The sequence below is a fragment of the Oryx dammah genome, unplaced genomic scaffold (genome assembly GCF_014754425.2).
Source record: "Oryx dammah isolate SB20612 unplaced genomic scaffold, SCBI_Odam_1.1 HiC_scaffold_15, whole genome shotgun sequence".
NCBI classification, from domain to species: domain Eukaryota; kingdom Metazoa; phylum Chordata; class Mammalia; order Artiodactyla; family Bovidae; genus Oryx; species Oryx dammah.
The window spans coordinates 47,922,809-47,950,206 of record NW_024070199.1 but is presented as its reverse complement, the minus strand read 5'-3'; the positions used below and the strand labels follow the sequence as shown (position 1 = coordinate 47,950,206).

Here is a 27,398-nt window from a genome sequence, read left to right as displayed (position 1 = left end):
AAATAAGGTCCCGTTCTGGGGTGCTGGCCAGCCTACGGATTTGGGGACACAGTTCAGCCCCTCCACAGGAGGGATCTGTTGTTTCTGGGCCTTTGAGGGTGGGGATGGGCAGAGAGGACACTCTGTGGAGGGCCCCAGGACCTGGTGAATGCTTGGTGGCGCGGGCCAGTCCCGAGTCCCCCAGCCATGGGGGTTGGCAGAGTCCAGGGGCAGCAGAGAGACCCCAACAGTTCAGGAAAGTAAAGGAAACTGTGAGTGAACACGGGGGTGGATGAGGGGCTCCTGTAGGCAGGGCGGCTCAGGCTGGGCCCCGGAAGTCTGGGGAGCAGGGGCCAACGGCGGGGAAGCCGGCCGAAGGCCCAGGGTTCGGGAAAAGGGACCGTGCTCTGGGAGTGCACCCAGGAGACGCCACCCGGGGAGGCCACCACACTTCACGTGGAGGCTTAGGGACTGGGGCCATGCCCTCCGCCTGGGGACAGCAGCCGTGCAGAGGTGGACTTCGAGGCCGGGACTGAGGGTGGGTGGGTGGCTCCCGTGCAGGGTCCCAGCCCCCACACCCTGCACCTCAGCCTCACCTCCGCCTCGGGGCCCTCCAGGCCCCTGCAACTTGCTTAACGCCTCCTGGTGACTCGTGTTTTTTTTTTCTCTTCTTCTCTTGCAGCAACAGATTAGAAAACAACACCCCAACCCCAGCCCCGATGCGCTCCAAACCTCAACCTGCAGCCGGAAGGGGGAAGTGAAACCCGGCTGGGGGTGGGGGCTCCAGGGCAGCCGCCCCAGGAAGCGCCCAGAGCTGCAGTCACACGCACAGTGAGGACTGATGGCGGACGCTCCCGGCCACCCCGGCTCCGAGGAGCAGCAGGAGCTGCTGGCGGAAGAAGACACAGGGTAAGGCCCCGGGCCGGGCCACACGCGCGCCCAGGCCCGCACAAGCCTTTGCATCTGCACTCTGTGAGGCTGCGCTCAACCCGAGGCCTGCGGCACCGCGGGGCCCGGACTCGGCTCTCAGGCTGCAGCAGGGCGTCTTCCTGGGTCCCTGTCCCCACCCCGCCCGGGGCAGCTAGATGCTTTTCCGTCCACCGCTGCAGCTGGGCCTCGCTGGGAGAGGTGGGTTCACTCACCCGCCAGTGGGATGCGAACCGGGCTCCAGGCAGCTGGACGCCCAGGGAAGAGCCCGGGCCTCGGGCAGGCAGGGCGGAGACTGTGAGGGCAGGAGGTGGGGTGGGCTCTGTCCAAGAGGCCTGGCCAAGAGGGTTGCTCAGCCTCGGGAGCCTCGAAGCCTGTGCTGGGAGTCCAGCCAGGCCCTCTCTCGGGCCGCCCTGACCCGCCAGGGGTGAGGAGGCAGAGGGCGCTGCAGGGTCTGAGTGCCCGGCAGGTGGAGGGATGTGAGGGGCCGACTGGGGCTTCGGGTGGGCTGGGAGGGGACGCTGGCCACCCGGGTGTCTGCAGGAGGCCACCGGGCTCTGTGGAGCACCCTCACCTGAGGGGCGGGAGGCGGGGTCCCTGGCTGTGGGGATCTGATGGTCCCAGGGTGCAGGGCTGCACAAGGGAACGGCCAGGGCTCGTGGACAGACAGACAGACAGTCGGGGCGTGGGCAGCTGTGTGGAGAGAGACCACGGGCCCAGTGGGAGGATGGCAGAAAGGAAGGAGCAGAGGGAGGGGGTGAGACGCTCAAAGCCACAGGACCGAGGTGGAGCCGACCAGCTGCCCCCACTTGCTCCAGGGCCGCTGCGGGGGGCAGGCGAAGGGAGAGCCAGCTGGCCCACTAGGACCCTCGCCAGCCGAGCCACCACAAGCCGGGCTCCCCACGGCCTCAGGGTTTCCTTGCAAAGTAGATTCTGCCCCCAGCTCTCCCATGGGAGGTTGAAGGCAGTGGTACCCAGTTCCATGATGATGCTTTTATTGATGAGGAAGGGAGGCTGGAGCTGTCGGCGAGGCGCATGCATGGGCAGGTGAGAGCGGCGCACGGGCGTCTCCTCCCGGCCGAGTTCCAGGGGAGCCCTGGGTGGGGGCCATGGGGCTGAGTCCTGGGGTCAGGGGCAGCTGGGCAGTTGGGGTCCAGGGGGGTCAGGGCGCACGTGCCCACCCCGGGCTGTCGGGGGTAGCCGGGGGATGCCAAGCAAGACCCACCGCTTGCGGTAGAGGAGGGGAGAGAGGCGTGAGCCAGGCTTGCTGCCCCAAGGAGGCGGCCCGTCCTCCTGCAGGGCCGGCGCGCCGCACGGAGCAGGTGACGGGAACAGCTGTCCTTGCTCGGGAACGGCTCTGCACGTCAGCGCTGCCCAACCCGGGCTCTCATGCGCCTCCGGCCGCTGCATGCCCATAGAAGGGCACGGCTTGCGCGGCCTGGCAGGGGCCTGCCCGCTCCTTGGCCCCATCCTTGGACCCCCCCCCGACCAGCTGTCGTGCACGCGGAGAAGAGGGGGCGATGGAGGCAACGGCCACCAGCCCCGGGCTGGGCGGCTCACTGGGGCCTGTCCCTGGGGCTCGGGGTCTGTCGGGCGCTTGGCGGGAGGATCAGTCCAGAGACACCCCCTGCCCTGGAGCTGGGTGCCCCCAACATCCACCCCCTGGCACGGTGCGCGTCCTGACCTTTCAGAATGAAACTGAGACCCAGGGCGGTGGGGGCTGGGGGGTTCTCGTTTCACAAGGTGACGAAGGGAAGCAGGGATTTTCCTGTCTGGGGTGACAGAGAAGTCCCCGACGCCCAGGCAGGGGACCTGAGGCTGGGAAGCCCCTCCGGGGAGCCCCCCGGAGGGCCAGGGTCTGCTGGGACAGAGAGCAGAGCTCAGAGATGGCCGAAGTCTGTCTCCCAGCCCCCACTGGCCGCCTGCAGCAGAGCCATCAGGTCGGTGGGTCCAGAGCAAGCCGTCCCCTCAGACTGCCTGAGCACAGGACCAGCCCCCTCAAACCGCCCCAGACGCCTTGGAGGCCCATGGGTGCCCCAGCCCTCCCCGAGGCCAGGCTGGAGCAGGCTGGTCCTCCCTGTGCCCGCCGCCACCCGTGGGCAGCATCCCGGGCCCCTGCCCACCTCCCCTGCAGCCCCAGCTGCAACTCTGCGCCTCCCCGCTTGGCTGGGATGACAGGGTGGCCTATGTCCACAAGCCATGGGACCACGTCCTTCCCGCGTGGAACCGTGTGCCCTGGAGTGGCACAATCCACACCCCGGGGCGGCCGCTTCTGCCCCAGCCACACGGCCCTCACTGTCCCACTGTCGGGCCTTCTCAGCTCTTCCCCGTTCTGGAAGGTGCCGGAATCACTGCAGACTGGACAGGACCCTCCTCAACCCCCTTGGCAGCCCCGCCCCCTCTCCAGGCTTCCAGTTTCCTCTGAGCTCCCCTCCCTGGGTGGCCCCTACCCCAGGCTCCCTTTGCATCCGCCACTGCCCACGGTGAGGGCCCACGTAGAGGTCGGGTCTGTTCCCTCCTGGGACAGGGCTGGGATATGGTGAGTGGGTGTCTCCCTGACCCCCAGGCCATTGTCCCCCTCCCAGCCCTCCAGATAAGGTGTGACCCCCGCCCATGTGCCGAGCTCAGGGGGCAGGCGGGCGGCAGGGGGACAGCCTGCAGGCCCCCTCTCTGGGCCATTTGTCCCTACAGGCCCTGTCGAGCCTGCCCTCTGCGCTGCAGGATCTGCGGGACAAAGGCTGCTGCTCCCCACAGGGCAGCGGGCAGTGGAGGAAGGGCCGAGCTGGCCCGGAGGCCTCGGACATGTCTGTCCGGCCAAGGGAGCCGGGGTGGGAGGGGCCCGTGGCACCGGAGAGGCCCTGGGTGGGGACCCCCAGGCACCCCACGACTCTCCCTGTCACCCACTTGCCTCTCCAGCAGGCCCAGCACCACTTGGAGCAGCGAGTGGCGCGAAAGCCTGCTCAGGAGGGTGGACGGCCCCCCCAGCCGCGGGGGCTGATGGGGCGGAGGGATGGGGGCCACACTGGGGCTCCTCTCCCGGCCTCCGGCCCAGATCCGGGGGCGGCAGTCAGAGCTGGGTCAGGCCTCAGGACCCCCAGGTGGGCCTCGTCTCCTCCTCCCCCAGGTCAGGGGTCTCGGGCGCCCGGAAATTTCCCAGGGGAGCGGGAAGGCTGAGCTCAGCGCAGATGATGGATGCCTTCCTTCTGCGCCTCCTCCCGCCTCCATCTGGACCCTTCACATCCCCTCCTCGGTGCGGGGGAGGGAGAGGACCTTCACACACACTTGGGGAAGTCACTGCAGGGCCCACCCTGCCGACTTGGGAAGCCGGAAACCCTTCCCTGCCTCCCCACCCCCTTCCTGGTCCCCATCTGCCTCCTCAGAGAACAATCCTGGAACTGCAGGGGCAGAACCAGGGGGGTCTTGGGGTCAAGATGGGCGGCCCCTGCCAGAGGGGTACCGTGGGTCGAAGCGGCGCTGGCCACTCCCCAAGCCCCACGCCCGGCCCGCCTCTGCAGCAGCACCCCTCGCAGGGCCCAAAGCAAGGGCCAGCTCCCCTTGAGCAGTGGCCAGAAGTCCCCCAAGGCCGGCCCTGAGTGCCGCCTTTGCCTTCCTCGGTTCTGACCCAGGGCAGGGGCTGGGTGGGCCCAAAGACCCAGGGCAGATGGCGCCAACTGCTGCAGCTGGCCTGGGACTTCCTGGGGTGACTGCACCACACCCCGAGGCCTCAGTTTCCTCAAGTGCACAGTCATCACTCACAGCCTGAACCGGCTTCGCTGAGCGCTGGAAGCACTGCCCAGCCAGGCAGGCCGGTGCCAGGGCCCCCTTTCCATGGGCAGAGCTGAGGCTTGAGGGCTGCACCCGCTGCTGGAGGGCAGCTGGTCATTGGCTCTGACCATCTGCTTTTCTGCAGGGGCCCAGGCCCCCTGAGATCCAGCGAGGAGTCCGGAGGACCCAGAACTGGCTGGGCTGCCCTCGGAGGCCCTCAGAAATCCCACAGACTGGTGCTCCCTGAGTTTTCTGGGATGTGGAGAGCCACCCCAAACAGAGCGCAACTCAGAAGACACCCCAGGGTCCGCCCCCAAGGCAGAGACGGGGTTCGGCACCGGCAGGAGCAGCAGGTCCTCTCCAGGGCCCCCTGGAGAGGTGCCCTCAGCTCCTCCCCCAGGCCCAGCCCCAGCCCTGTGCATCTCGAGGTCCTCTTTCCAACGGCGGCTCAAGGCCTTCTTGGAGAAGCGGGGGGGGCCGGGGCCACAAGGCCACCAGTGAGCAGTTCCCAAACCTCCCCGGCCCTGAGTCAGACTCTCGCCGCCCTGACGAGTGGAGACCCAGCAGGGAAGGCACAGGGTGGGTGCAGGCCCAGGGAAAGCTCAGCCAAAGGGAAGCCCCTCACACCTCCCCTCGCACACATGAGCCTGGAGGGAGGGGGCCGGGCCGGCCTGTGAGGGTGTGGAGTTTACAGGAGATAAGGGGATGGGGAAAATCAGGCCTCCTCACCGGCCAGCACGGCCCTGCAGTGCCAGACACAGGCAGATAAGGGGTGGGGGGTGATGGGAGAGGAAAGCCCTGGCCCTTTCCTGGGGTCAGGCCCGTCTGTCCGCGCTCCGTCAGCTCCCCGCCTCTGAGCCAGGAAGGTGGGAGCGGGCGGGTGGGGGAGGGAGCACTGTCTGCTCCCCTGGCTGGCGGGGAGGGGCTGTCTGGGAACCTGGGAGCTGGGTGCGCCTCGCCCGGCAGGAGCCTGGAGCAGGGCCAGCACCGGGGGTGGGAGGACCCAGCGGTCAGCAGGCAGAGCTGGCAGGGAGTGGGGGGACAGCCTCAGCCTCCCCACTGTCCCCCGGGTGAGTGAAGACCAGGAGAGGGTCGCTGCCCGATTCTGTGCCTGGGAGGTGGGGCCTCAGACGCTGCCCTTTTCTGCCCACGAGGGGAAAACACAAGCCCCTCTCTTCAAAGGGGTCTGTGCCCCTCCGGGAGAGGACCTGCTCTGCGGATGGCTTCCCTTCAGAGGTCCCAAGGCTGCCCACGCACCCTCTCCTCTTCAAAACAGAAGTGGGACTTGGGACAGATGGATCCATCCAGTTGATTCTAGAGGGATCTGGAAAGACAGCGTGGGCCTTTCTCCTGGTCGCAGCCCCTCCCCAAACCCCAGCTTCATGGGGTTCCCACCACAGCACACTGGCCCCTCTCCCCTTGCTGGACTGAGGCTCACGTGGGACAGGTGAGCTCTCAGGAACACTGCTGTACCGGAGCCCCCCAGGAGCCACTGCCCCAGAGACCACCAGCCCTGACCCCTCTTCCACACTCCAGCCCTCACGGACTCTCACTGTTTGATACATCTTTTTTTAAAAAATCACTGATCTGGCTTTACTGGGTCTTAGTGGCAGCGCGCAGGATCTCCACTGATCATGCGGAATCTTTCGTTCTGGCACACGGCGGCGCACAGGCTCCAGGGCCCGGTGCTCAGTACCTGCAGGGTGGGCTTGGCTACTCTGAGGCATGTGGGGGCTTAGTCCCTGGACCCGCGAACCCTGCACCGCAAGGCGGAATCTTAGCCGGCGGACCACCAGGGAAGTGCCTGACGCGCCTTCCACTGAGATGCAGCCCTGTAAGCGTGCGCGCACACGAACGTCTAAACAGGAGGACAGGGCCCTCCTCCCCAGTCCCCGCTGAAGTTCTGTTGTGGCACTAGCCTTACTGGGGAGAGGGTACGCGCCTTTGTCTTCTATAGCTACAAGTTTATGAACCATGTCTTAGTCACAGAAGAAAGAAAAAAGGATAAAAAGATTCAACAAAAGAAAAGTATAAATGAGGAAAGGTAGGAAGTAGGAACAACTAGCTGATGGGTGGGTGAATAGATGCACAGATGAACAGATGGATGAATAGGTGGATGGAGGGATGGGTGGATGGTGGGTAAAGGGATAGATGTGTGGATGGATGGGCGGATGGGTGGGTGCATAGATGGATCAATAGTGACTGAATGGATGGGTGTTTGGATAGATAAATGGTGGGTAGGTGGGTAGCTGGATGGATGGATGGATAAGTAGATGGATGGAGGGATGAGCGCACAGATGGATAGAAGACAGAGTGAATGGGTGCATAGAAGGAGGGAGAGGTGGATGGGTGGGGGGGTGGTAAGTGAATGGATGCGTGAATGCGTGGATGAAGGATAAGGGGTGGAAGAATAAAGGCATGGTGAGTAAGTGGATGATGACTGAATAGATGGATGGAAGGACAGATGGACAGATGGGTGAGTGAATAGGTGAGTGGGCGAGTGGCTAGTCGGGTAAATGGGTGGGTGGATGAACGGGTACAGAATGGTGGGCTGGCTGGCTGGCTGGTGGTTGGATGAGTGGGTGGACAGATGGATGCTGAGAGGAGGGATGCTGGGATAAACGGATGAGTGGATGATGGGAGAATGAGGGCACGGAGACAAGGGATGGATGGGTGATTGACGGGTGAGAGGACAGTAGGATGGGGGGCGGACGGATGGATGGGTGGATGGATGATGAACAGCTGGGTGAATGAGTGAGTGTGTGATGACTGGATGGGTATTGGATGGGAGACTAGATAGATGGATTTTGGGTAGATGGATGGCTGAATGGATGGATGGGTGGATGAGCAAATGAGCAGACTGATAAAGGTATGAATGGAGGGATGTTTGGATGGATGGATGATGTGTGAATTGATTGGTGGGTAGGTAGATGGCTGGATGGCTGGATGTAAAAATAGATTGATAATGGTTGGGTGGATGGATGAATGAACAGGTGGAGAGATGGAAGCTGATTAAATGGATGGATGAATTATTGGTGGATGAGTGTGTGGATGGATGTGTGAATGAATGGACAGGTAGATGGGTGATGGATAGATGAGTTTGAAGATAGGCATGGGAGTGGCATTAGTGTATGGGTAAATAAATGGAATGTTACAGATAAATAACTGGGCAGATAAATGCCGCTGGATATGCATAACTGGTAGATTTTTACGAGTGGGCAAATGTAATTCAAACGACCATTATGTTTACTACTGTGGGCAAGAATCCCTAGAAGAAATGGAGTAGCCCTCATGGTCAACAAAAAAGTCTGAAATGTGGTGAAAGGTGAAAGTGAAAGTGAAGTTGCTCAGTCGTGTCCGACTCTTTGAGACCCCATGGACTGTAGCCCGCCAGGCTCCTCAGTCCATGGGATTTTCCAGGCAAGAGTACTGGAGTGGGTTGCCATTTCCTTCTCCCTGAAATGGGGTACTTGGGTGCAATTTCAAAATGACAGGATGATCTTGGTTCATTTCCAAGGCAAACCATTCAACGTCACAGTATGCCCCAACCACATCTATGCCCCAACCACTGATGCTGAGGAAGCTGAAGTTGACCAGTTCTATGAAGACCTACATGGCCTTCTAGCACGAACACCAAAAAAAAACTGTCCTTTTCATTATAGGGGACTGGAATGCAAAAGTAGGAAGTCAGGAGATCGATGGACTAACAGGCAAGTTTGACCTTCAAGTACAGAATAAAGCAGGGCAAAGGCTAACAGAATTTTGTCAAAAGAATACCCTGGCCATAGCAAACACCCTTTTCCAAAAACACAAGAGACAATTCTACACATGGATATCACCAAACGGTCGCTGCCAAAATCAGATTGGTTATATTCTTTGCAGCCAAAAATGGAGAAGTTCTCTCCAGTCAGCAAAAACAAGACCTCAAGCTAACGTGGCTCAGGTCATTAGCTCCTTACTGCAAAACTCATGCTTAAATTGAAGAAAGTAAGCTATGCAGGTATGACCTAAATCAAATCCCTTACGATCATACAGTGGGAGTGGCAAACAGATTCAAGGGATTAGATCTGATAGACAGGGTGCCTGAAGAACTGTGCACAGAGGTTCACGACATTGTACAGGAGGTAGTGACCAAAATCATCCCAAAGAAAAAGAAATGCAAGAAGGCAAAACGGTTATCTGAGGAGGCCTTACAAATAGCTGAGAAAAGAAGAGAAGCTAAAGGCAAAGGAGAAAAGGAAAGATATAAGCATCTGAATGCAGAGTTCCAGAGAATAGCAAGGAGAGATAAGAAAGCCTTCCTCAGTGATCAGTGCAAAGAAATAGAGAAAAAGAACAGAATGCGAAAGACTAGAGATCTCCTCAAGAAAATTAGAGGTACCAAGGGAACATTTCATGCAAAGATGGGCTCAATAAAGGACAGAAATGGTATGGACCTAACAGAAGCAGAAGAGATTAAGAAGAGGTGGCAAGAATGCACAGAAAAACTGTACAAAAAAGTTCTTAATGACTCAGATAATCACGATGGTGTGATCACTCATCACTCATCTAGAGTCAGACATCCTGGAGTGTGAAGTCAAGTGGGCCTTAGGAAACATCACCATGAACGAAGCTAGCGCAGGTGATAGAATGCCAGGTGAACTGTTTTGAATCCTAAAAGATGATGTTGTTAAGTGCTGCACTCAACATGGCATCAAATTTGGAAAGCTCAGCAGTGGTCACAGGACTGGAAAGGTCAGTTTTCATTCTAGTTCCAAAGAAGGGTAATGCCAAAGAATGCTCGAACTACTGGACAATTGCGCTCATGTCCATGATAGTAAGGTAACGCTCAAAATCCTTCAAGCTAGGGTTGAGCATTACGTGTACTGAGAACTTCCAGATGTAAAATCTGGGTTTAGAAATGGCAGAGGAACCAGAAATCAAATTGCTATCTGTTGGATCATAGAGAAAGCAAGGAATTCCAGAAAAACATCTACTTCTGCTTCATTGACTACAAAAAACCCTTTAACTGTGTGGATCACAACCAACTGGAAAATCCTTAAAGAGATGGGAATACCAGACCACCTTATCTGTCTCCTGAGAAATCTGTATGCAGGTCAAGAAACAACAGTTAGAACCTTACATGGAATAGCTGATTGATTCAAAATTGGAAAAGAAGTATGTTAATGCTGTCTATTGTCACCCTACTTATTTAACTTATTCACTTCAGTTCAGTCACTCAGTCACGTCCGACTCTTTGTGACCCCATCAACTGCAGCACGCCAGGCCCCCCTGTCCATCACCAACCCCCAGAATTTACTCAAACTCATGTCCATTGAGTCAGTGATACCATCCAACCACCTCATCCTCTGTCATCCCCTTCTCCTCCTGCCTTCAGGCTTTTCCAGCATCAGGGTCTTTTTTTGACGAGTCAGGGTTTTGTTTTTTGTTTTTTTTTTTTTTTGCATCAGGTAGTCAAAGTATTGGAGTTTCAGCTTCAGCATCATCCCCTTCAATGAATATTCAGGACTGATGTCCTTTAGGATTGACTTGTTGGCTCTCCTTACAGTCCAAGGGACTCTTAAGAATCTTCTCCAACACCATGGTTCAAAAGCATCAATTCTTCTGCACTCAGCTTTCTTTATGGTCCAACTCTCACATCCATACATGACAGGCAGAGTATATCATGCAAAATGCTGGGGTTGACGAATCACAAGCTGGAATCAGGATTGCTGGGAGAAATATCAATCACCTCAGATATGCAGATGACACCACCCTTATGGCAGAAAGCGAAGAGGAACTCAAAAGCCTCTTGATGAAAGTGAAAGAGGAGAATGAAAAGGTTGGCTTAAAGCTCAACATTCAGAAAACGATCATGGCATCCGGTCCCATCACTTCATGGGAAATAGATGGGGAAACAGTGGAAACAGTGTCAGACTTTATTTTTTGGGGCTCCAAAATCACTGCAGATGGTGATTGCAGCCATGAAATTAAAAGACACTTGCTCCTTGGAAGGAAAGTTATGACCAACTTAGATAGCATATTGAAAAGCAGAGATATTACTTTGCCAACAAAGGTCCGTCTAGTCAAGGCTATGGTTTTTCCAGTGGTCATGTATGGATGTGAGAGTTGGACTGTGAAGAAAGCTGAGTGCCAAAGAATTGAAGCTTTTGAACTGTGGTGTTGAAGAAGACTCTTGAGAGTCCCTTGGACTGCAAGGAGATCGAACCAGTCCATCCTAAAGGAGATCAGTCCTGGGTGTTCATTGGAAGGACTGATGCTGAAGCTGAAACTCCAATACTTTGGCCACCTCATGCGAAGAGTTGACTCACTGGAAAAGACCTTGATGCTGGGAGGGATTGGGGGCAGGAGAAGGGGACGACAGAGGATGAGATGGCTGGATGGCATCACCGACTCAATGGACGTGAGTTTGGGTGAACTCCAGGAGTTGGTGATGGACAGGGAGGCCTGGCGTGCTGCAATTCGTGGGGTTGCAAAGAGTCGAACACGACTGAGCGACTGACCTGAACTGAACTGATGGGCAAAATAGTGGATAAATACGTGCGTGTGTGGGTGCACACTCAGTCGCTCAGTTGTTCCCAGTTCTCTGCAACCCTGATGGACTATAGCCACCAGGCTCCTCTGCCCACGGAGCTTTCCAGGCAAGAATGCTGCAGTCGGCTGACAATTCCTACTCCAGGGGGTCTTCCAGACCCAGGGGCTGAATCCACGCCTCGTGCACGTCCCGTGTCGGCAGGTGGAGTCTTTACCTCTGTGCCACCTGGGAAGCCCAAGTATGTCCGTGACAGGACAGACATATACATTTTCAGGCACAAGTGGGTGTGTGACTTGCTACGTGGGAAGATGGTGGACATACGGACGGATGAACAGGCAGATACATCAATGGGTGTATGAGTGGGAAAGAGAGGGAAATACTGATATTTAGGTGAATGTTAAGTACAGTAGAGTATTTAGAGAGACAGAAGGATGTATGACAGGATGAACATAGCTCACCAGCTGGGTAACAGGGCAATGGATATACAAATTGATGAACACATGGATAATAGTAATTAACATATTTTCAGTAGTTATTTTGCTCAGAATGGATGGATACCTAGCTACATGCTTCTTTTAAGGGTTTTACATGCTTTACATGTGTTAAGACCTTTAAACACACAGATGGATGGACTTATGGGGGAGAGATGGTGGGTGATGCGTGGAGAATGGACGGACAGGTGATGGATGGATGAAGCATGGATGGATTGATGTTGAACGGAAGCTGGATGGACAGGTGACTCGATAGATGATGGCTGGATGACAGATGGTGGAGGATGGATGGCTGGGAAGACGACGGATGGAGGACGCACAGACCGGGGGGTGGTGGATGGATGGAGAGAAAACGGTGAAGCTGACGCCAAACCCTCTGCCCTATTTCTCCTGTTGGGACATGCCTTAGTTGTGAAACTGTGCACCCTCACCGCAGCACTTAAACTCCTACTCTTGCTATTCATGCCTCCCCCCCGTCAGTCTGATAAGTAATTGTGCAAATTCTATCTAAGCTTCAGGGACAGGAAACTCCCACCGCCCCAAGGCAGTCCTTTCCCCTGTGGAAATATTTTTCCTTCTTTTGAACCAAAATATGCTTTGGCACATTTCATTCCTGGCTGGCTGTGGCTGGGATTCCAGAACTAAAGCAGGGGGCAAGGAGGATATGGCCAGTTGAGATGGGAGCAAAATGCAAGCCTCCCTTCCCGGGGCGATCGGGCTCAGCCCGCAGCCCAGTCCTGCCACCCCCCTCCCCTCTCCTCCTGACCCCACCAGCCTCTGGGGGCCTCTGCCTCTCTGGCTGGGGGCTGGGACGCACAGTGGGCACAGCAGCCTTCACAGCACAGTCTCTGGCCCCTCCTGGCTTGTGCAAGGGGAGGCGGTGGGTCCCAGGACACAGCCTGGTGCGTGGGGGCCAGTCTGAGCCAGAGGGCCCACCGCAAAGCCTTTAGCAGGCAGCGCCACACCGAGGCACCGAGGACCTGTGGGCCACGCGGAGTCTCTCCAAAGGCTGCCGCCTCCTCCAACACACGGGCACTCACCCCACGTCCACCCCCTCTCTGGTCTGATCCCAACCTCACTCTTTGTTCCCTCGCACGTCCGCAGGAGCTCCCAGCCCTGCCAACCTGGCGTGGCCAGAGATCAGACAAGTTAGGGAGGCAGAGGCCGTGGAGTGGTGCTGGGGTGGCTGGCAGGCGCCCAGCGGGCTTGGTTCCGGCTCTGCCGGGCCCTGGCCTCAGGTACCAGTCTGAGCCTTGGTCTCCCCCACCTGCGGCACAGTGGTGGCATCTGCCTCTCGGGGCGTTCGAGGGCGTGGGTGAGCCCAGAAAGCTGCTGGACACGAGGTGGCCTGGCCTGGAGCTGGCCCTCGGTGACTCCCCGAGGGCGAGCCGGGTCGGGCCCTCCCCGGTCCGGCCAGTTGCCCGGTGTGCTCCACAGTGAGTCACCAGGGGCGCCTCAGCCCAACCGGAGGAACAGTGGGCTGGGCTGCTGCTCCTGGGGCCTCGGCCAGAGCCCGGGGGGCAAGAGGGGCTGCCGGCCAGGCCACCACGCTGACCTCGTGCCTCTGGCCACTGGTGGGGAGCACGGCTGTCCCGCCCCAACAGGCGAGCCTGCAGCGGCCTCAGGAGCCTCGGTGCCCTGAGCCTCCCGGGGCCGTCTGTCAGAGGCAGGGGTGGGCAGCAGCCTCCCCAACCAGGGAGCTGACGGCATTCCCGGGGTGCCCCGGCCTGCTCCTCGAGGTGATAACAGGAGCAGAGGACTGGGAAGAAGCAAAGGGAACATGGAGACCAGGGCGGGTGGAGGAGCGGGGAGGAGGGTGGGAGGAGGGAGGGGGAGGAGGGAGGCAGACAGAGACCGAGAGACACCAGGGGGCAGAGAGGAGGCTGCGGGACCAGGGGGGTGCCGGAGGGCATCAAGCGGAGGAGCCGGGCCTGGCCTGGGACGGCCGGGCAGGGGGCGAGGGCGGGGAGCACAAGGTCAGGGCCCGGCCCTGAGAGGCGGTGAGGATGGGGCCTGGGGCGCAGGGGGAGGGGGCGCTGCGAGGCGGGGGGGGGCTGGCAAGGGGCCGAGGGCAGGAGGGGGAACCAGGAGGCAGGGGGCTGCCGCCTGCCCGGCACAGGCCTTCCGGGTCTTGCTCAGGTCCCAGGCTGCCGGGCGACGAGTGTTTCCCTCTTTCTTTTTCACTAGTCTCAGAAGGAGCAGGAGGTGGAGGTGGACGAGGCCGAGGTGGGCGGAGAAGGGGGATGCAGGGGACCAACACGAAGCAGCTGCTGGGCGTCCTGGCGCAGGAGAGGGGCCCGGAGCCCCGGAGCCCACAAGGCCACGCAGACAGGGCCATTTGGGGTGCCCGGGGCAGCCAGTGGGCAGCCCACCCAGGGGACCCCCAGGGGCCAGAGGGACCAGGACAGACAGACAGACGGACGGAGGGTCACAGACCCGCAGACAGAGAGAGGAGCAGGGAAGGGCCGGAGACCAGCCAGCCAGCCAGAGGGAGAGGCAGAGCAAGAAGGGGGTGGTGGGGTAGAGAGAGGAAGGGAGAGGGTCCCAGGGCAGGAGGAGCCGGGGCAGTGGGCAGCAGCCTCTGAAGAAGCAGCTGTAGCCGCAGCCTCCAGCCCCAGGGCGGGGGTCAGGCCAGGTCGCCGGGCAGCCGGGTGCCCGCCAGCATCATGAGCAGCTCTGCGCTCCTGAGGAGGAGTTCTAGCAATCAGGGCCTGGAGAACCTCCTGAGGTAGGTCCCTCCGCCCAGGCCAGGGCGTGGAAGGCAGGGCAGGGTGCCCGCGGGTGCCTCCCCAGGCGCCTGGCCCAGCGGCCCTGCAGCTCCAACCCATGTGTGTGTGGGCGCCCGCCCGCCTGCCTGCCGTCTCCTCCACCGCTGTGTCCTGCCACCAGCTCCGCACCCTCTCCGGTGACAAGCACGGCCCCAGTGCGGCATCCCCCGCCTCCTCTGGGCCTGCTGGCCCTGGGGACCATCAGGTCACCCCTTACTTTGCAGAGGGTGAAGCCGGACGTGGCTCCACATTCTCCGCCCTGGCCGGCCCTTGGCACACCTGCTCCGGGTGGCAGGCACCGCGGGCTGCGTGTACACTTGGAGTCAGGCCTCCGCAGGTGGAAGCCGGGTCTGCGTCCTTGGGGCCAGTGCCCTGCCCTCTGAGCCTCAGTTTCCTGCTCTGTACAGTAGGGGCGTCGCGGTGCCTGCCTCACAGAGTCCTGGAGAGCGAGCAGAAGCGAAGGGCCGTGGGTGGGCTCGGAGTCCCTGCAGCGCTGGGGCCTCGCCTCACATCCCTCTGAGCCGCCCTCAATGCCCTTCTCCTCCTCCACCCTTCCGGGCACCAAGGCCAGGGGAAATGCGCCTTTCTCCACCTAGCCCGCCTCTGCTTCTCCAGAGCGGGAGAGCCTCCCGCTTCCACGGGGCTGCTGGCCTGCCCCCGCCTCCTGAAAGTCTGGTCTCCCGGGAGAGACTGCTCACTCCTGGGGAGACTGGTGTCCCTCAGCTCCCCAGGTCCACCGCAGCCCTGACTCCGGATGGAGCAGGCGCGAGGTGTGTAGGTGGGCTCCACGGCGTCTGAGCGGAGCCGGGAGCCCTGACCCGTCCCGCTCCAGCTCACGGGGTTTCTGCAGACACAGGCATGGCTTTTTCCCTGTCCCGCCCGGCCTGGCCTGAGGGCTACAAGGCCAGGGCTGGGGCCATGCAGAGTGTTTGCATGCCCGCTGAGCTTGCCGAGCAGGAAGACCCTCGAGGGTCTGCCCCTGGCTTCACACCTGCCTGTTGCTGACTCAGCTGGCCTCCCTGGCGCCGCTAACCAGGGGACCCTCAGGCGCATCTCGGGGGGTACTCCCGGGCAGCTGGGAGGAGTTGCCGCTGTGCTCCTGTGCCCAGCTTGTGGCCCAGGAGGGGTGCCTGCCGGTCCTGGAGGTCCAGCAGTGCCCTGTAACAAGTGGGGAAACTGAGGCCAGGAGGGACATTGTCCAGCCCAGTGGGGCGTGGCAGGGAGAGCCCCTAGGGCCTGCCTGTATGCACACCTGTCATCCAGGTGTTGCTTTGGCTTCGTTCCCAAACCGAGTGCCAGGTTGCTGCCCTGGGCATGCCGGGGCACACTGGAGGTGCTGCTAGAGCTTGGACGGGGAAGTGGGGCTGAGGGCACAGGCAGGCCTGGGCGTGAGCCCCACAGCCCTAGATGGCGAAGGTGGGCCTGTAAGTGACTGGCCAGGGCAGGGACAGAGGGCAGCCTGCCTCTGAATCCCCTGGGAACACGTGCCGAGGGGGGCGGGGGTGAGGAGGTCCCTTGTGAACGGTGGTGGGGATGGTCTGTCCACCGGGCCGACAGGCACAGCCCGCACGCTCTCCAGGCCCCGACCCATTGCGCATGGGCCCTGACCCCACATACACACATGGATGCCACTCCCAACTCTGAATCTAAGAGTCCTCTGGCTGGCAGGCCCTCGCCCTTGGCGGGCGACAGAACCAGACTCAGGCTGCGATGCCGCAGGTGCCCTCGGGAGCGGGTAGCTGCCCGCCTTACCAGGCGGATCACCCTGGGCCCTCACCCGGGACGCCTGGCAGCAGGGGCGGGGGCCGCAGAGGGCCCCGGATGTTGCTGTCACGAGCGCTGGGAGGGTGTGCTGGGCCAGTAGCGGCCAGAGTGCCTGTCAGCTGAATCCACCCGTATCCTCAGTGAAGCCTGGCTCATTCTGGGCTGCGGCCGCGAGGCTGCGCACAAAGCCAGCTGGAGGCTTCAGGCTGGTGGGCTGGGACCCCGGGGCTCACCCCCTTCCCCTGCGGTGCCCCCATGCCAAGCTCTGCCCCTTCCCAGGTGGCAGGGAGTTACCCCACCCCCTCCAACAGCCCCTGGGGGTCTCAGCGCCCGCCTCAGGCCCATCTCAGGCCTGGCCTGCGCTGGGGACCGTCAGGGACAGCCAGGGTCCCTGGGCCCATGTACTTCCAGAGGACTCTGGACTCAGGGCGTCCTGCGGGCCATGGAGTCGTCCTGGGCCTGGCCTTGTAAGTCGAGGCTGAGCTGATACAGGGCCGCGTGGTTCCCCAGTCTGCCCAGGGAGGCCCGTGGGGCGGGCCGCCCGCGGCGCTCAGCGCACCTCCATCTCGGATGCGCCGGTCATCCGCACGCCCAGCTTTCTTGCCTGAGGAAGCCTGGCCCAGGAGGCCCTGAGGGGCGGCCAGAGGGCAGGGAACGTGGCCACTGCCTGCCGAGCTGGCCTGAGGGCACTGGGAGAAGCCAGGCCCAAAAACCACAGCGCGCGTGGGGCGGGGCTGCCTCAAGCCCACCCAGAGCCCCGCGTGTGGGGGTGGGTGTCCCCCGCCCTGGCAGGGCTGGGTGCCTGGGGGGCGGTGCTGTTGTGGGTGCAGGTGGTCTGGCGTTCAGAGCAAGTCCTGCGCCAGGAGCCTGGGCGAGCCGGCAGGGGTGGGTACGGGGACGGAACGGCCCAGCCCCCAGGCAGGCGGTCAGGGCCGGAGCCCAGAGCGCCGAGGCAGAGGCCGGGCTCCGGCCCTGACCCGCAGACCAGCTGAGGTCAGAGCAGCCGGCGAGTGCGGCCGGCGAGCGCGTCCAGCGCGCCAGGCACCTGGGGCTGGTGCCCCGTCCCCACGGGAGCCTCAGGAGAGCACCTCGTGGCTCCTGGGTATCGGAGATGGCCGGATGGGATGCGGCCCCTGGGGGCCTCTCCTGGGGCTTGGAGCAGCTCAGCGCAGGTTGGTGGGGGGTGCTGACCCCCTGTAGATGAGGGTTCAGGACGAGAACCCTGGGGGCCCTGTGGACGGGCGGGGCGGTGGGACCCTGGCCACACGCAGCCGCTGAGAGGGATGAGACCCTGGTCCACCCAGGAAGGCAAGGGCACGGGGCGGTGAGGGCTGGCCGCTGCCCACGACCCATGGGGCAGTTATGAGGCCGTGGAGGGGAAGCTGCAGCCAAGTGCTGTGTGCCCTGCGGTCCCAGGGCTCCTGTCCTGCTGGGTGATGGGAGCAGGCAGGAGCGGAGAGATGGACCAGGCAGGGTGGGGGCAGCGGGACCTCGGTGAAGACAGAAAGAGTGAGCGGGAACAGGAGGGGTCAGGGGGCACAGGGCCATGGGCAAGAGGTTAGGGAGGCCGCAAAGGAGAGGCCGCATGGGGCGGGAGATGGGGTGCTCGAGGGGTCCCGGGACCCCCAGGCCAGGCAGTGTGTGTGCCGAGTGCAGGAGGTGGGGGCAACCCTGGCCAGCCGGGAAGGTGGGCTGGGCAGGCAGGTGAGAGCAGGACGGGAGTGCGGGGAGCACGGAGAGAAAAGCCCACCGTGCGGAAGGTGGGGGGCCAGAGGGACCCTCCTGCCCCTGGGCGAGACCGCCTGGGTGCTGAATGGGGACTGTGGACTTGAGACCCCAGCTGTGTCCTCCCGGGATGGGGGACCCCCAATGAGTCCGCGCCTTGGTTTCCTTGCTCATGGAGGGGTCACTTTGCCCCTCTAATGGGGCTGTCCCAGCAGAGCCCCCAGCTCCCGGCGGAGCCCTTGGTGGGCAGAGGGCCAGGGCGGGTCCCGCAGGCTGGTGGAGGCTGGCCCCAGGCCCCCATCTACGTGGACAGAGAGGCTGAGGCTCAGGGAGGTGGGGTCTTGCCCCCGCTCTGGGGCACAGGCCATGGGGTCTGCAGGGTCAGAGGACGCGGAGCTGGGGCAGCAGGGCAAAGCAAGCATTAGGGCCAGTTCGGTGGCAAACCCCCACGCCCTGAGTGACCCATCCCAAGGGGTCTGGGATGAGGGGTCTGGGACGAGCGTCCTTTGGAGGAGGGGCTGGGGGCCAGGCAGGGGCTCTGGTGGCGGAGACAGTGATGGTCCCGCTGCTCTGCGTGCTTGGGGCCCCAGGGCCCTGCGGGAAGGCCAACCCGGAAGCAGACAGACAGGCGCCCGTGCCAGGCTGTGCCTGCCCCCTAGGGGGGCAGCCGAGCTTAAATGACAGGCAGACCCCTGGACTCTGCCGAGCACGTGAGCCCCTTTAGCCTCGACTGTGGGCAGAGTCGTGCGTGGGGGTGTCGGGGAGTGGGAGGTGGACCCGTGGCACCAAGCAGGAGACGGGAGGGGGAGGCAGAGGCTCCAGCCGGTGCCAGCCACCGGTCGCGTGTCCCGGAGCGTGCCAAAGCCTGGCCTCGTGAGCGCTCCGAGGTCTGTGCCAGGCAGTCCCAGCTGGCTTGGGAGCGTCCGGCTCTCCTGGAGGGCTGTCCAGCGCCAGGAGGAGACCGGGCCGGGCCCGGGGCTGCAGCTGGAGCTGCTGCTCAGTGGGGGTGCTGGGCGGGCGGGCGGCCCCCCAGTCCCGTCCCCCGGGAAGTCGGCCCGGGCGAGGCAGTGTGTAGGCGTGGGGGTGGGCAGGGCGACTCACTGATGTGAAGGGTGGGGCGGGGGCGCCCGGGGAGGTCTCCTGGGCTGCCTCGGCCCCGGGCCAGGCCCCTGCAGCGCTGTGGTCAGTGACTCGGAGGAGAAAGGAGGGACCCAGGCGCGCAGGGCGCAGGGCAGAGGAAGGAGCGGCCTCAGCCCTGCCGGGCCCCCCCAGCCCAGACGGGCAGGCTGGTGAGAGCAGACGGGGGCAAAGGCGTGGGAGCACCACGGCACGGAGGCTGGGCACGGAGCGCATCACGAGAGGTAGGGTGTGCAGCCAGGGGAGGTGACGGGCTGGGCATCGGGGAGCCCAGCCTGGGGGCCAGCCTTGGGGACCAAGGGGAAGCCTGGTGTCTGGAGGCTCAGGGCCCGAGTGCCCACTTCCCGCTCTTGGCAGGGTCTTCCGGGGTCACGTGTGGCTAAGCTATAGGGGTGAGTGAAGCCCCCACAGGGAAGGTCACAGACGCCCTTCAATGGGAGCCTGGGCACCTGGGGGGCCTGATTCCCATCAGGACAGGACACCCTTACCATTCGGGTGTCCGAGGGGCTGGTGGGAGTCTGCCTGGCCTGCCTGGACAGCTCTAGGAACGGCGGTGTGGTGGGCAGGCCTGACCTGCGGTGCCCCCCACCTGCCAGCATCAGATCCTGGACCCTCAGGAGCTGCGTGGGTCCGGGGTCTGGGGTGAAAAGTACAGCAGGAGCCTGAAGCAGCAGGACAGTGGGCAGTGGGCATTAAGATGGGGCCAGGCTCTTGTCTGGAGTCCGGGGCCGGGGGTCTTGCTCCTCTGGCACTGCCACCTCGCAGGGGGTGGGCAACGGCTGGGCAGCCACCCTCTGGGAATGGCAAGCAGCTCCAGATGGGGGCTGGGGCCGGAGCAGGGAGCCCTGTCCATGGGGACAGAGGCCCCTCCCACAGCGCTTTCTCTTGGGGGGCGAGGACCAGGGAGCGCCCCCCAGGAGGTGCCAGGACTGTGTGCCCCCTGGGAGGGGTAGGCCTCCCCCTGGGGTCTGGGGAGAATGGACTGGCAGAGGCAGGGCCATGGGGGGGTCCCAGCTCTGAGGGCCACACCCATTCATCTGCAGGCCCCTTGGCCACGACCCCCACCGTGTCTCCCGGGCACCACTGTCCATTTGCTGACCCGCCCCCTCCCAAGGGCCTCCTCCCACCATGGCCCCTTTTCCCTTTAGGCTGGGTGCAGGCACGGGGGTCCCTCATCCGAGAGGATGCCCCCCTAAATGAAGCTCAGAACAGGGGTCCTCTTCTGAGGCCCTGGAGCCACGCTGTGGGGCCAACATGGGCTTTCCTGCATCCTCTAAGGGCAGCGAGGGCGTCTCACCCATCACTGGGTCCCTAGCCCCTGACAAAATTGAGTGCTGGCGAAAGAAGCGGGGGAGAGACCCCAGCAGGCCAGGAGAGTGGGCTGCGCTGGTGGGAGGGAGCTAATGGACCAGGAGGCAAATGCCGGGGTGTCGTCTCGGGGTCCCGGCCGGGGTGGGAGGCCCGGGCAGTGCTGGGTGGCTGTGGTCCCCTCGCCCACCTTCCCAGGAAGACCACAGGCCCTGCAGCCTCACGCCTGCCCCGTCTTCGGCTGTAAGTGGGCACTGAGTCTCCTGAGACCTGGGCAGTGGGGCTGTCCTGCCTGGAGCCAGCAGAGGTGGCCCAGGTGCCAGTGGGGTCACGGCCTAGAGAAGGCGTGGTGTGGGGACTGGGCCTGAGGGGGCCCTGGGGCTTGAAGTCCAAGGCAGGATGACTCCTCCTTAGTTTGCCCGGGGGGCTGGCTGGAAAGTCATGCAGAAGGGGTTCCGAGCCTTCAGGGGCTCCAGGTGGGCAGGCAGCCGGGGTCCCCCAAGCGAAAAGCCACCACATGCCGCCCCGCTGCAGGAGGATGAGAGGGTGACGGGCAGGAAGGCTCCACCTGGACTCTGAGAGGCAGCGGTGCCTGAGGGCAGGGGCCAGTGCTGGGGGGATCTCTGGACCGGGGGCGCTGGCGGGGAGGGGCCAGTGCTGGGGGGAGGGGGCTAGTGCTGGGGGGCTCTGGCCTGGGGTTGCTGGGGGGGAAGGGGCCCATCCACAGGGGCCAGTGCTGGGGGGGTCTGGACGAGGGGCGCTGAGGGTGAGGGGGCCAGTCCACAGGCTGCTCTGGCCTCACCCCCAGGTCAGAGGGCCCTCCACTCCCTCAGGGCAGGAGCAGCCGAGGTCCTGGGGAGGGCAGGTTGCTCTGCCTCTGTCCCTGGGCCGCCCGAGGGTGCTGTGGAGCCCCCGCAGGGCTGGCCTTTCTCCCTCGAGCTTTGGGCTCCCAAAGGTTGCAGCTGTGCCCACCCCCTGCCATCAGAGGCGCAGGCTGGGTGCCCTGGAGACGTAGCAGCCCCTCCTGCACCCACTGCGCCTCTGGGGTGCCATCCTCTCTGTGGCTGTGGGAAGGCTAGTTTGCAAGCTGATGCCCCCTCCTCCAGGGAGGCTTCCCAGATGTGACCTGCCCACAGGGCCAAGAGGACATGCTGTTGGGGGGCGGGGGTGGGAAGCCCGGACCCATGAGGGCGCTTCAGCCTCCTTCTTGGGGACATGGGTCTGCCGTGATGCCAGCCATGGGGAGTGGGAGCTGGGCCCGCCCGGCCAGGGCTGTCCTCAGTTCTCACCTTGCCAAGTGGCGTCAACACCCCTTTTCACAGCTGGGGAGCTGGAGACTGGTCCTGGGGTCTGGCTCGGGAGGAGGGTCAGAGAGGCAGAGCAACAGCTCCTCCCCAGGGGCCGGCAGCTGCCCCTCCCGAGGTGGCCTGGGCCCTCCCCGCCCCCGGGGGTGCAACAGCCCACCTTCCGCATCCCTGAGGCCTCCCCGGTCACGCCAAGGGCGGCAACAGTCTCCCCACCTCCCGTCCCCTGCTCGAAACCCTTTGTCTCCCCGGGCCCACAGCTCAGCCTCTGCACTCAATCTTGCCGGGACCCCTGCGCCCCCTTCCCCCCGCCCCTGAGTCCTGCTCTGGGTCCCGCCCCCCGGTGCTAGGGGTACAGCCGTGGGGAGAGTCAGGAAGAGCTGGCACCCCACACCTCAGCAAAGGGGGCACCCCGAGGCCCCCAGTGGTGGCTGGTGGTGGCGGCTGGGCCTCAGCTGTGGACAGCAGGCCCTGGAGGTGCCCGTGGGGTGGGCAGGGCTGGAGGGAAGGCGGCAGGAGAGGCTCTGCCCGCGGTCGCCAGGAGCTTGGCACCCCCAGCTTATCACTCTCCCGGTTCCCCCGGCCGCCCTAGGGGCTGCTCATCCCCGGGGGGGGCCGGGGCGCCCCGTCTGCTTCCCGCCCCACTGCCTGTCTCTCCAAGATCCCGGTGCCCCCCAGGCTGACCCCTCCCAGGTTCCCACGTCCCGCCTCCGGGGAGCTCTGGACGCCTGTCCCTTTGCCCTGCAGTCCCTCTGCCTTCCGCCTGCCGGCTCCCCACCACGTCTGCCCCTTCCTCGCAGCCCAGCTGGGCCTCCTTCCCAAGTGCTGGTCTGACACCACCTGTGCCCCTGTGGGTGCACCTGACTCCCCCCAGGGGACAAGGGCACCACCTCCCAGACACAACCCCCACCCCTTGCCCCAGCCTGGCCACTCAGCTCTCCCGCCCCCACATCTCTGCTTTTCCCTCAGCCTCTGAGGTCCGCTTCTCAGACCCCTGCTCTCACCCTCCAGACCCAAGCTCAAGGCCAGCTGCTGGGCGTCCCTGAACAGGGCTCGGGGCTGGCCCTGTGAGGCGTCTCCCTGATCTAAGTCGCCCTGGCGGCGCAGACACACACAGGAAGGCGCTGCTGGGGGTGGGGGGTGGGCCAGGAGGGGCTGGACCCGCGCTAGGGTGGTCAGGAGGGTGGGGGCCCAATGACCCGCCGCTCCGTGCCAGCCCCCCACCAGGGCGGCCGCCCTCACCCTGTGCCACCCGCCTGCCCGGGGCTCCTGCATGCTCTGGGCTCAGCCCTCAAGCTGCCACGGCACCCTGGCCCCCCGCGCACCCTCCTTGAGCTGCACCTAGGGAGCGGCTCCCCTCAAGTCGTGGGGTGTGGGTGCTGCCCAGCCTCCCGCCCCACCCCGAGTCCCCCGGCTGGGCCCTGCCCCTCCTCTAAGCCCAGCTGGCTGGGGGTGCGTGCAGTGCCCCCCGGGGCTGAGTGTTCTCCAAGTCCTTCCATACTCCGTCCCTGCACGCGTGGGCTCTGGGGTCACTCGAGGCGCCGGTTGCTCTGCGGCACCCACTTGGGCGAACGAAAGCCTGGGGAAGGGGGTCACTTGACGGGACCAGATGCCTTGGTGGTCACAGGCACACGGCCTGACCATCCCGGCTCCCCAGGACTCCCGCCTGTAGTGTCCAGGGGACAGTGGTCAGGAGGGTGCCCTGCGGGTCTCTAGAGGGAAAAGCCCCCACGTTTCCCAGGGCCCCGGGCCCCCAGCTAAGCCCCTGGGCTTTCCTGGGACTCTGAGCTGAGCTTTAGGCTCCCGGAGAAGGGCGGAAGGTGGGGGGGCGGACAGGAGCTGCCTGCAGGGGGCAGAGTTGAAACGGGACCGAGGCTTGACTGCCTTCTGGAGCCGCCAGGCAGGCCAGGGAGACCAGAGCAGGCCTGGCACCCCCAGAGCCTCGGTGGAGACCGGGGGGCTGCGGAGGAAGGGGAGGAGGGGCCCCCGAGGCAGAGGACGTGGCCAGTGGGGGCAGCCGCTGGACTTGGGGACCCCTGCTGAGAACGGGGGCCTGCACACGCTCCTGCGCCTGGAGGGGCGAGGCTGCTCAGTGGAGCGTGACCGGGCTGGGGAGCGGAGCCCCGCTCCGCGGCCCCTGGGGCTGAGCCCTGGGCGCGCCCGGAGCCAGAGCAGACGCAGGAAGGAGATAATTGCGTTTGTGCAGGAACACCAAATCCCTCGCAGCTGCACGCGGGCCGAGCCAGGGCCACGGGCGGCCGCGCCAGCATCCTGACAGCTCCGCCTGGCGTGCCAAGGGGTCTGGGCCGCCGGCCGGGGGCGCCTTCCCAGGCCAGAGGCCCCCACCCCACCCCAGGAGAGCCGCCCCCCTCTCAGTTCCCAGAACGCGGCCCAGCTGCGGAACAGCGAGGGGGTGAGGTCATGGGAGGGGCCCGGGCCCCATGACTCACATCCTGGGGTGGAGGGAGGGGGGCCGGAGGGAAGGGGCCCGCGCCGTGGGTCAGGGCCCGGGGCAGTGCGGCCTCTCCCCACCAACCCCCCCCCCTGGCAGGGGCTGCGGGGAGCCCCCCGAGCTCCCTACCCCGCGTCCCCCGCTCTGTCCCTGCCCGAGGGCTGGGGAGTCACGTGCGGACCGCCGGCAGCAGGGCTGACCTTCGGAGGGGCCTCTTCTCAGGAACACAGTTCTCAGAAAACATGCCTTGGCCTCAGGCCAGCGCCGTTGTCAGGACGATGGCGGGAACAGTAAACACAGGCTGGGGCACCCTGGCTGGGCTGGGGGGCGGCCGGGCCTGCCACCTGGCCTCACCTGGTTCCTGTGCCTGGGTCTTGTGGCACGGGGACCCCTGGTGTGGGGTGCTGGGACCCACGTGGGCCCGAGGGTCCAGCTCAGGAGGAGGTGCGTGCACCCACCATGTGTGTGACAGGGAGGCCCGTCGTGCTGGCGGGCCTGGGACCAGGATGGGGTGCAGGCGGCATGGGGCCTGGTGGCCGGGACACACGGCCCGACTGTGGGTGAGCAGTCTGCGTGGCCTCTGCATTTAGCTGTGCCGGCAAAGGGTCCCCAAGGCTCGGGGAGGGGGCTGGAGTTATAGCCTGAGAGAGGCCCCACCTGGGTGCACTCACCACCCCACCGGGGCCCACGCACACACACTCAGCCCCACACGAACACACCATGGGCGCATGTGCACAGCAGCGAGGGGGACCGTGGCTGGTCTCACCCCTCCGAGGAGCCCCCCAGCCCCGGCGCCTCCAGGAGGGGTCTGTGGACACCTCTCCAACCCACAGCCGGGAGCCCGGCCCTGCTCGCCTCCCACCCTCGGCCTGGGGGGCTGTGGGTGCTGATGGGAGGGAGGACCCCTGGACCCCAGCCCCCCATCCTCAGGATCACCCAGGCTCTTCCCCCTGACAGGACGCAGCCCCCAGCCCCCGCCGAGGGCCTGGGGCGGGAGGCTGGCTCTGCCGGCAGTGTGATGGGGCCAGGTGTGGGGGATTAGGGGCTCCCCGGAGCTCGAGGGGGGAGTTGAAGGCACTTCTGAGGCGCGGGGGTGGGCGGGCGGGGGGGCGCCGAGGTCTGAGCGGGAGGCTGGTTTGCACGTCTGGGGTCCCCTGCGGCTGCGGCAGCGGGGAGCGGGCCTGGAGCCGGGGCTGTGGAGGGGCCTGGCTTTTGTCTAGGAAGCTCCGGGGAGACCTAGGAGAGATTAGATCATGTGTTGGCAGGCCTGCCGAGACCACAGAGCCGGCCCACCCTGGCCAGGGGACGGGGCCCTGGAGGAGCGGGCTGTGGGGTCAGGCGGGGGACACGGCAGCGGGGCGCTGAGACCCTCCTCTTGGGCTCCCAGGGAGCCGGGGCCGGCAGGCTAGCCGGGGCCTGTGGTGCCCACTAGGTGCCAGCAGCTCGAGAGCTGCTGGGCTGGGGCCGGGGTGGCCAGGCCCCGGGCCTCCAGCCTCAGGCCTCCCAGTGTAGCCTGGGTGAGGGACCCCGGGAACGCTGGGGCTCAGCAGGCCTGCAGGCAGAAGCTCTCCGGGGCCTGGCTCTGCATGGGCCTCAGTTTCTCGTGGACAGCATGGTCTGGAGTGAGCCCGCACCAAGGCCTGGGGTAGAGGGTGGCGCTGGGTGGGCTGAGGGGTTCAGGCCCCAGCAGAAGGCAGCCCCTCCCAGGTCCTTTAATAGGGCCTCCCTCTCCCAATGCCTTTTACTCATGGTTGGGGGGGCGCAGGCAGGAATGATCGCCCCCTGCCCAAGAGGGTCTCCTGAGGGGCTGGGCTGCCTCTGGCCTAGCCCGCCCAGGCTACCAGTGCCCGACTGACCCAGGCTACGGCCACTTGACTCAGGGAGAAGGAGGGACACCAGCCCTACGGCGGCCACAGACAGCTCTCCGCACCTCGGCTGGAGGTGAGGTGCTGCCAGGCCCTGCCTGGAGCCAGAGCTGCACTGGCCAGTGTCTGGCTGTAATGAGGGCCAGGGAGCCATGCTGCTGGCAGGGGCGGAGGGCCTGGCCCCGTCCCTGGGGCTCCCCAGGCCCATCTGACTGTGGGCCCCTCGTCACCAGGTGGCACGTGGACGTCCAGAGGCCAGCTCCACTGGCCGAAGGCACCTTCCTGACCCTCTCTCGTGGTCTCTGCTTTAGAAATGGGGAAACTGAGGCCTTGAGGGTCCCCAGCTGGCCTGCTTGGGTGGGAGACAGAGGCCCCCAGGTGACCCTTTCTCGTGCCCCTAGGCTCGCCGCTCAGTGGAGTGTGGAGGAGGAGGAGGAGGCTGCCTGCGAGCGGCACTGGCGCGACAGGGAGCGGCAGCTTCGGGCTCAAGATGAAGATGAAGGAAGCCTGTCCCCGGAGCAGTCAGAGCAGGAGAAGCTGTGAGCCGCCCCCACCAGCTCGCCCGTCCCGCGCTGCTGCGCAGAGGGGGCTTCTGGGCATCAGGCCCCCCACCCAGGGCTGGAGGCCCCAGAGCAGAGGGGACGAGGAGGCAGGGGTAGGGCCGCCCCGGGACCTGGGCATGGTGGGGATGTCCTCGGGCTGAGGGTCACTGCAGCACCAGGGGGCCAGGGAGCGCTGCTGGACGTGGGCCGCTGACCCCTCCCCACCAGCCTCCCGGGGCCCTGACTCAGCCCCCATTCTCCTGCTCGGTCCCCCTGCTTGGACCGATTCTGAGCGCAGCTGTGGGGCCCTGGGCCCCAAGCCCCCTGCCCCACTCCTTGCAGCCAGTGACTCACGGAGGCCACGTCCAACTTGGCGGCCGAGGCCGGCTCGTCCCCTCCCGGGGCCCAGGAGGCCGCTGTGGCTGGGCTGGGCTGTTTTTCCAATAATGTCCCCCCCGCCCTGGCCCTGTCGCTCCACTTTCCCTGAGTCAGCAGCTGCGGGGGCGGTGGTGTAGCGGCCAAGGCCCTTCCAGCCAGGTCCCCATCCCAGCAGAGACCACCCGGCCGGGCACCCCGGGAAGCAGCCTGGTGCCAGACCCCGCCAGCTCAGCTGAGGGGGCAGAGGGAGACTCCTCACCCATACTTGGGGACCCCAGGCTGACGGGGAGGCCCGGCCCAGCACTCGGGGAGCCCCAGGCTGAGGGGAGAGGCCCGGCCCAGCACTCGGGGAGCCCCAGGCTGAGGGGGGAGGCCCGGCCCAGCACTCGGGGAGCCCCAGGCTGAGGGGGGAGGCCCGGCCCAGCACTCGGGGAGCCCCAGGCTGAGGGGGTGGCCCG

The 27,398-nt window shown here is 64.3% G+C and overlaps 1 protein-coding gene across 4 annotated transcripts in view; it reads left to right on the top strand.

Annotated features, from left to right (window-relative positions):
• Positions 1-772: 772 nt before the first annotated feature.
• The window catches only part of LSP1 (lymphocyte specific protein 1), a 35,654-nt gene continuing 9,028 nt past the window's right edge, over positions 773-27,398 (top strand). For 3 of the 4 annotated variants that reach the window (XM_040255390.1, XM_040255387.1, XM_040255388.1), the window contains exons 1-2: positions 773-888; positions 26,422-26,559. In XM_040255390.1, the coding sequence (XP_040111324.1) occupies positions 821-888; positions 26,422-26,559 (206 nt within the window). In that variant the 5' untranslated portion in view covers positions 773-820. Of the gene's footprint in view, positions 889-13,830; positions 14,426-26,421; positions 26,560-27,398 lie in introns of those variants that run through there. The other variant, XM_040255389.1, reaches the window with a different exon arrangement.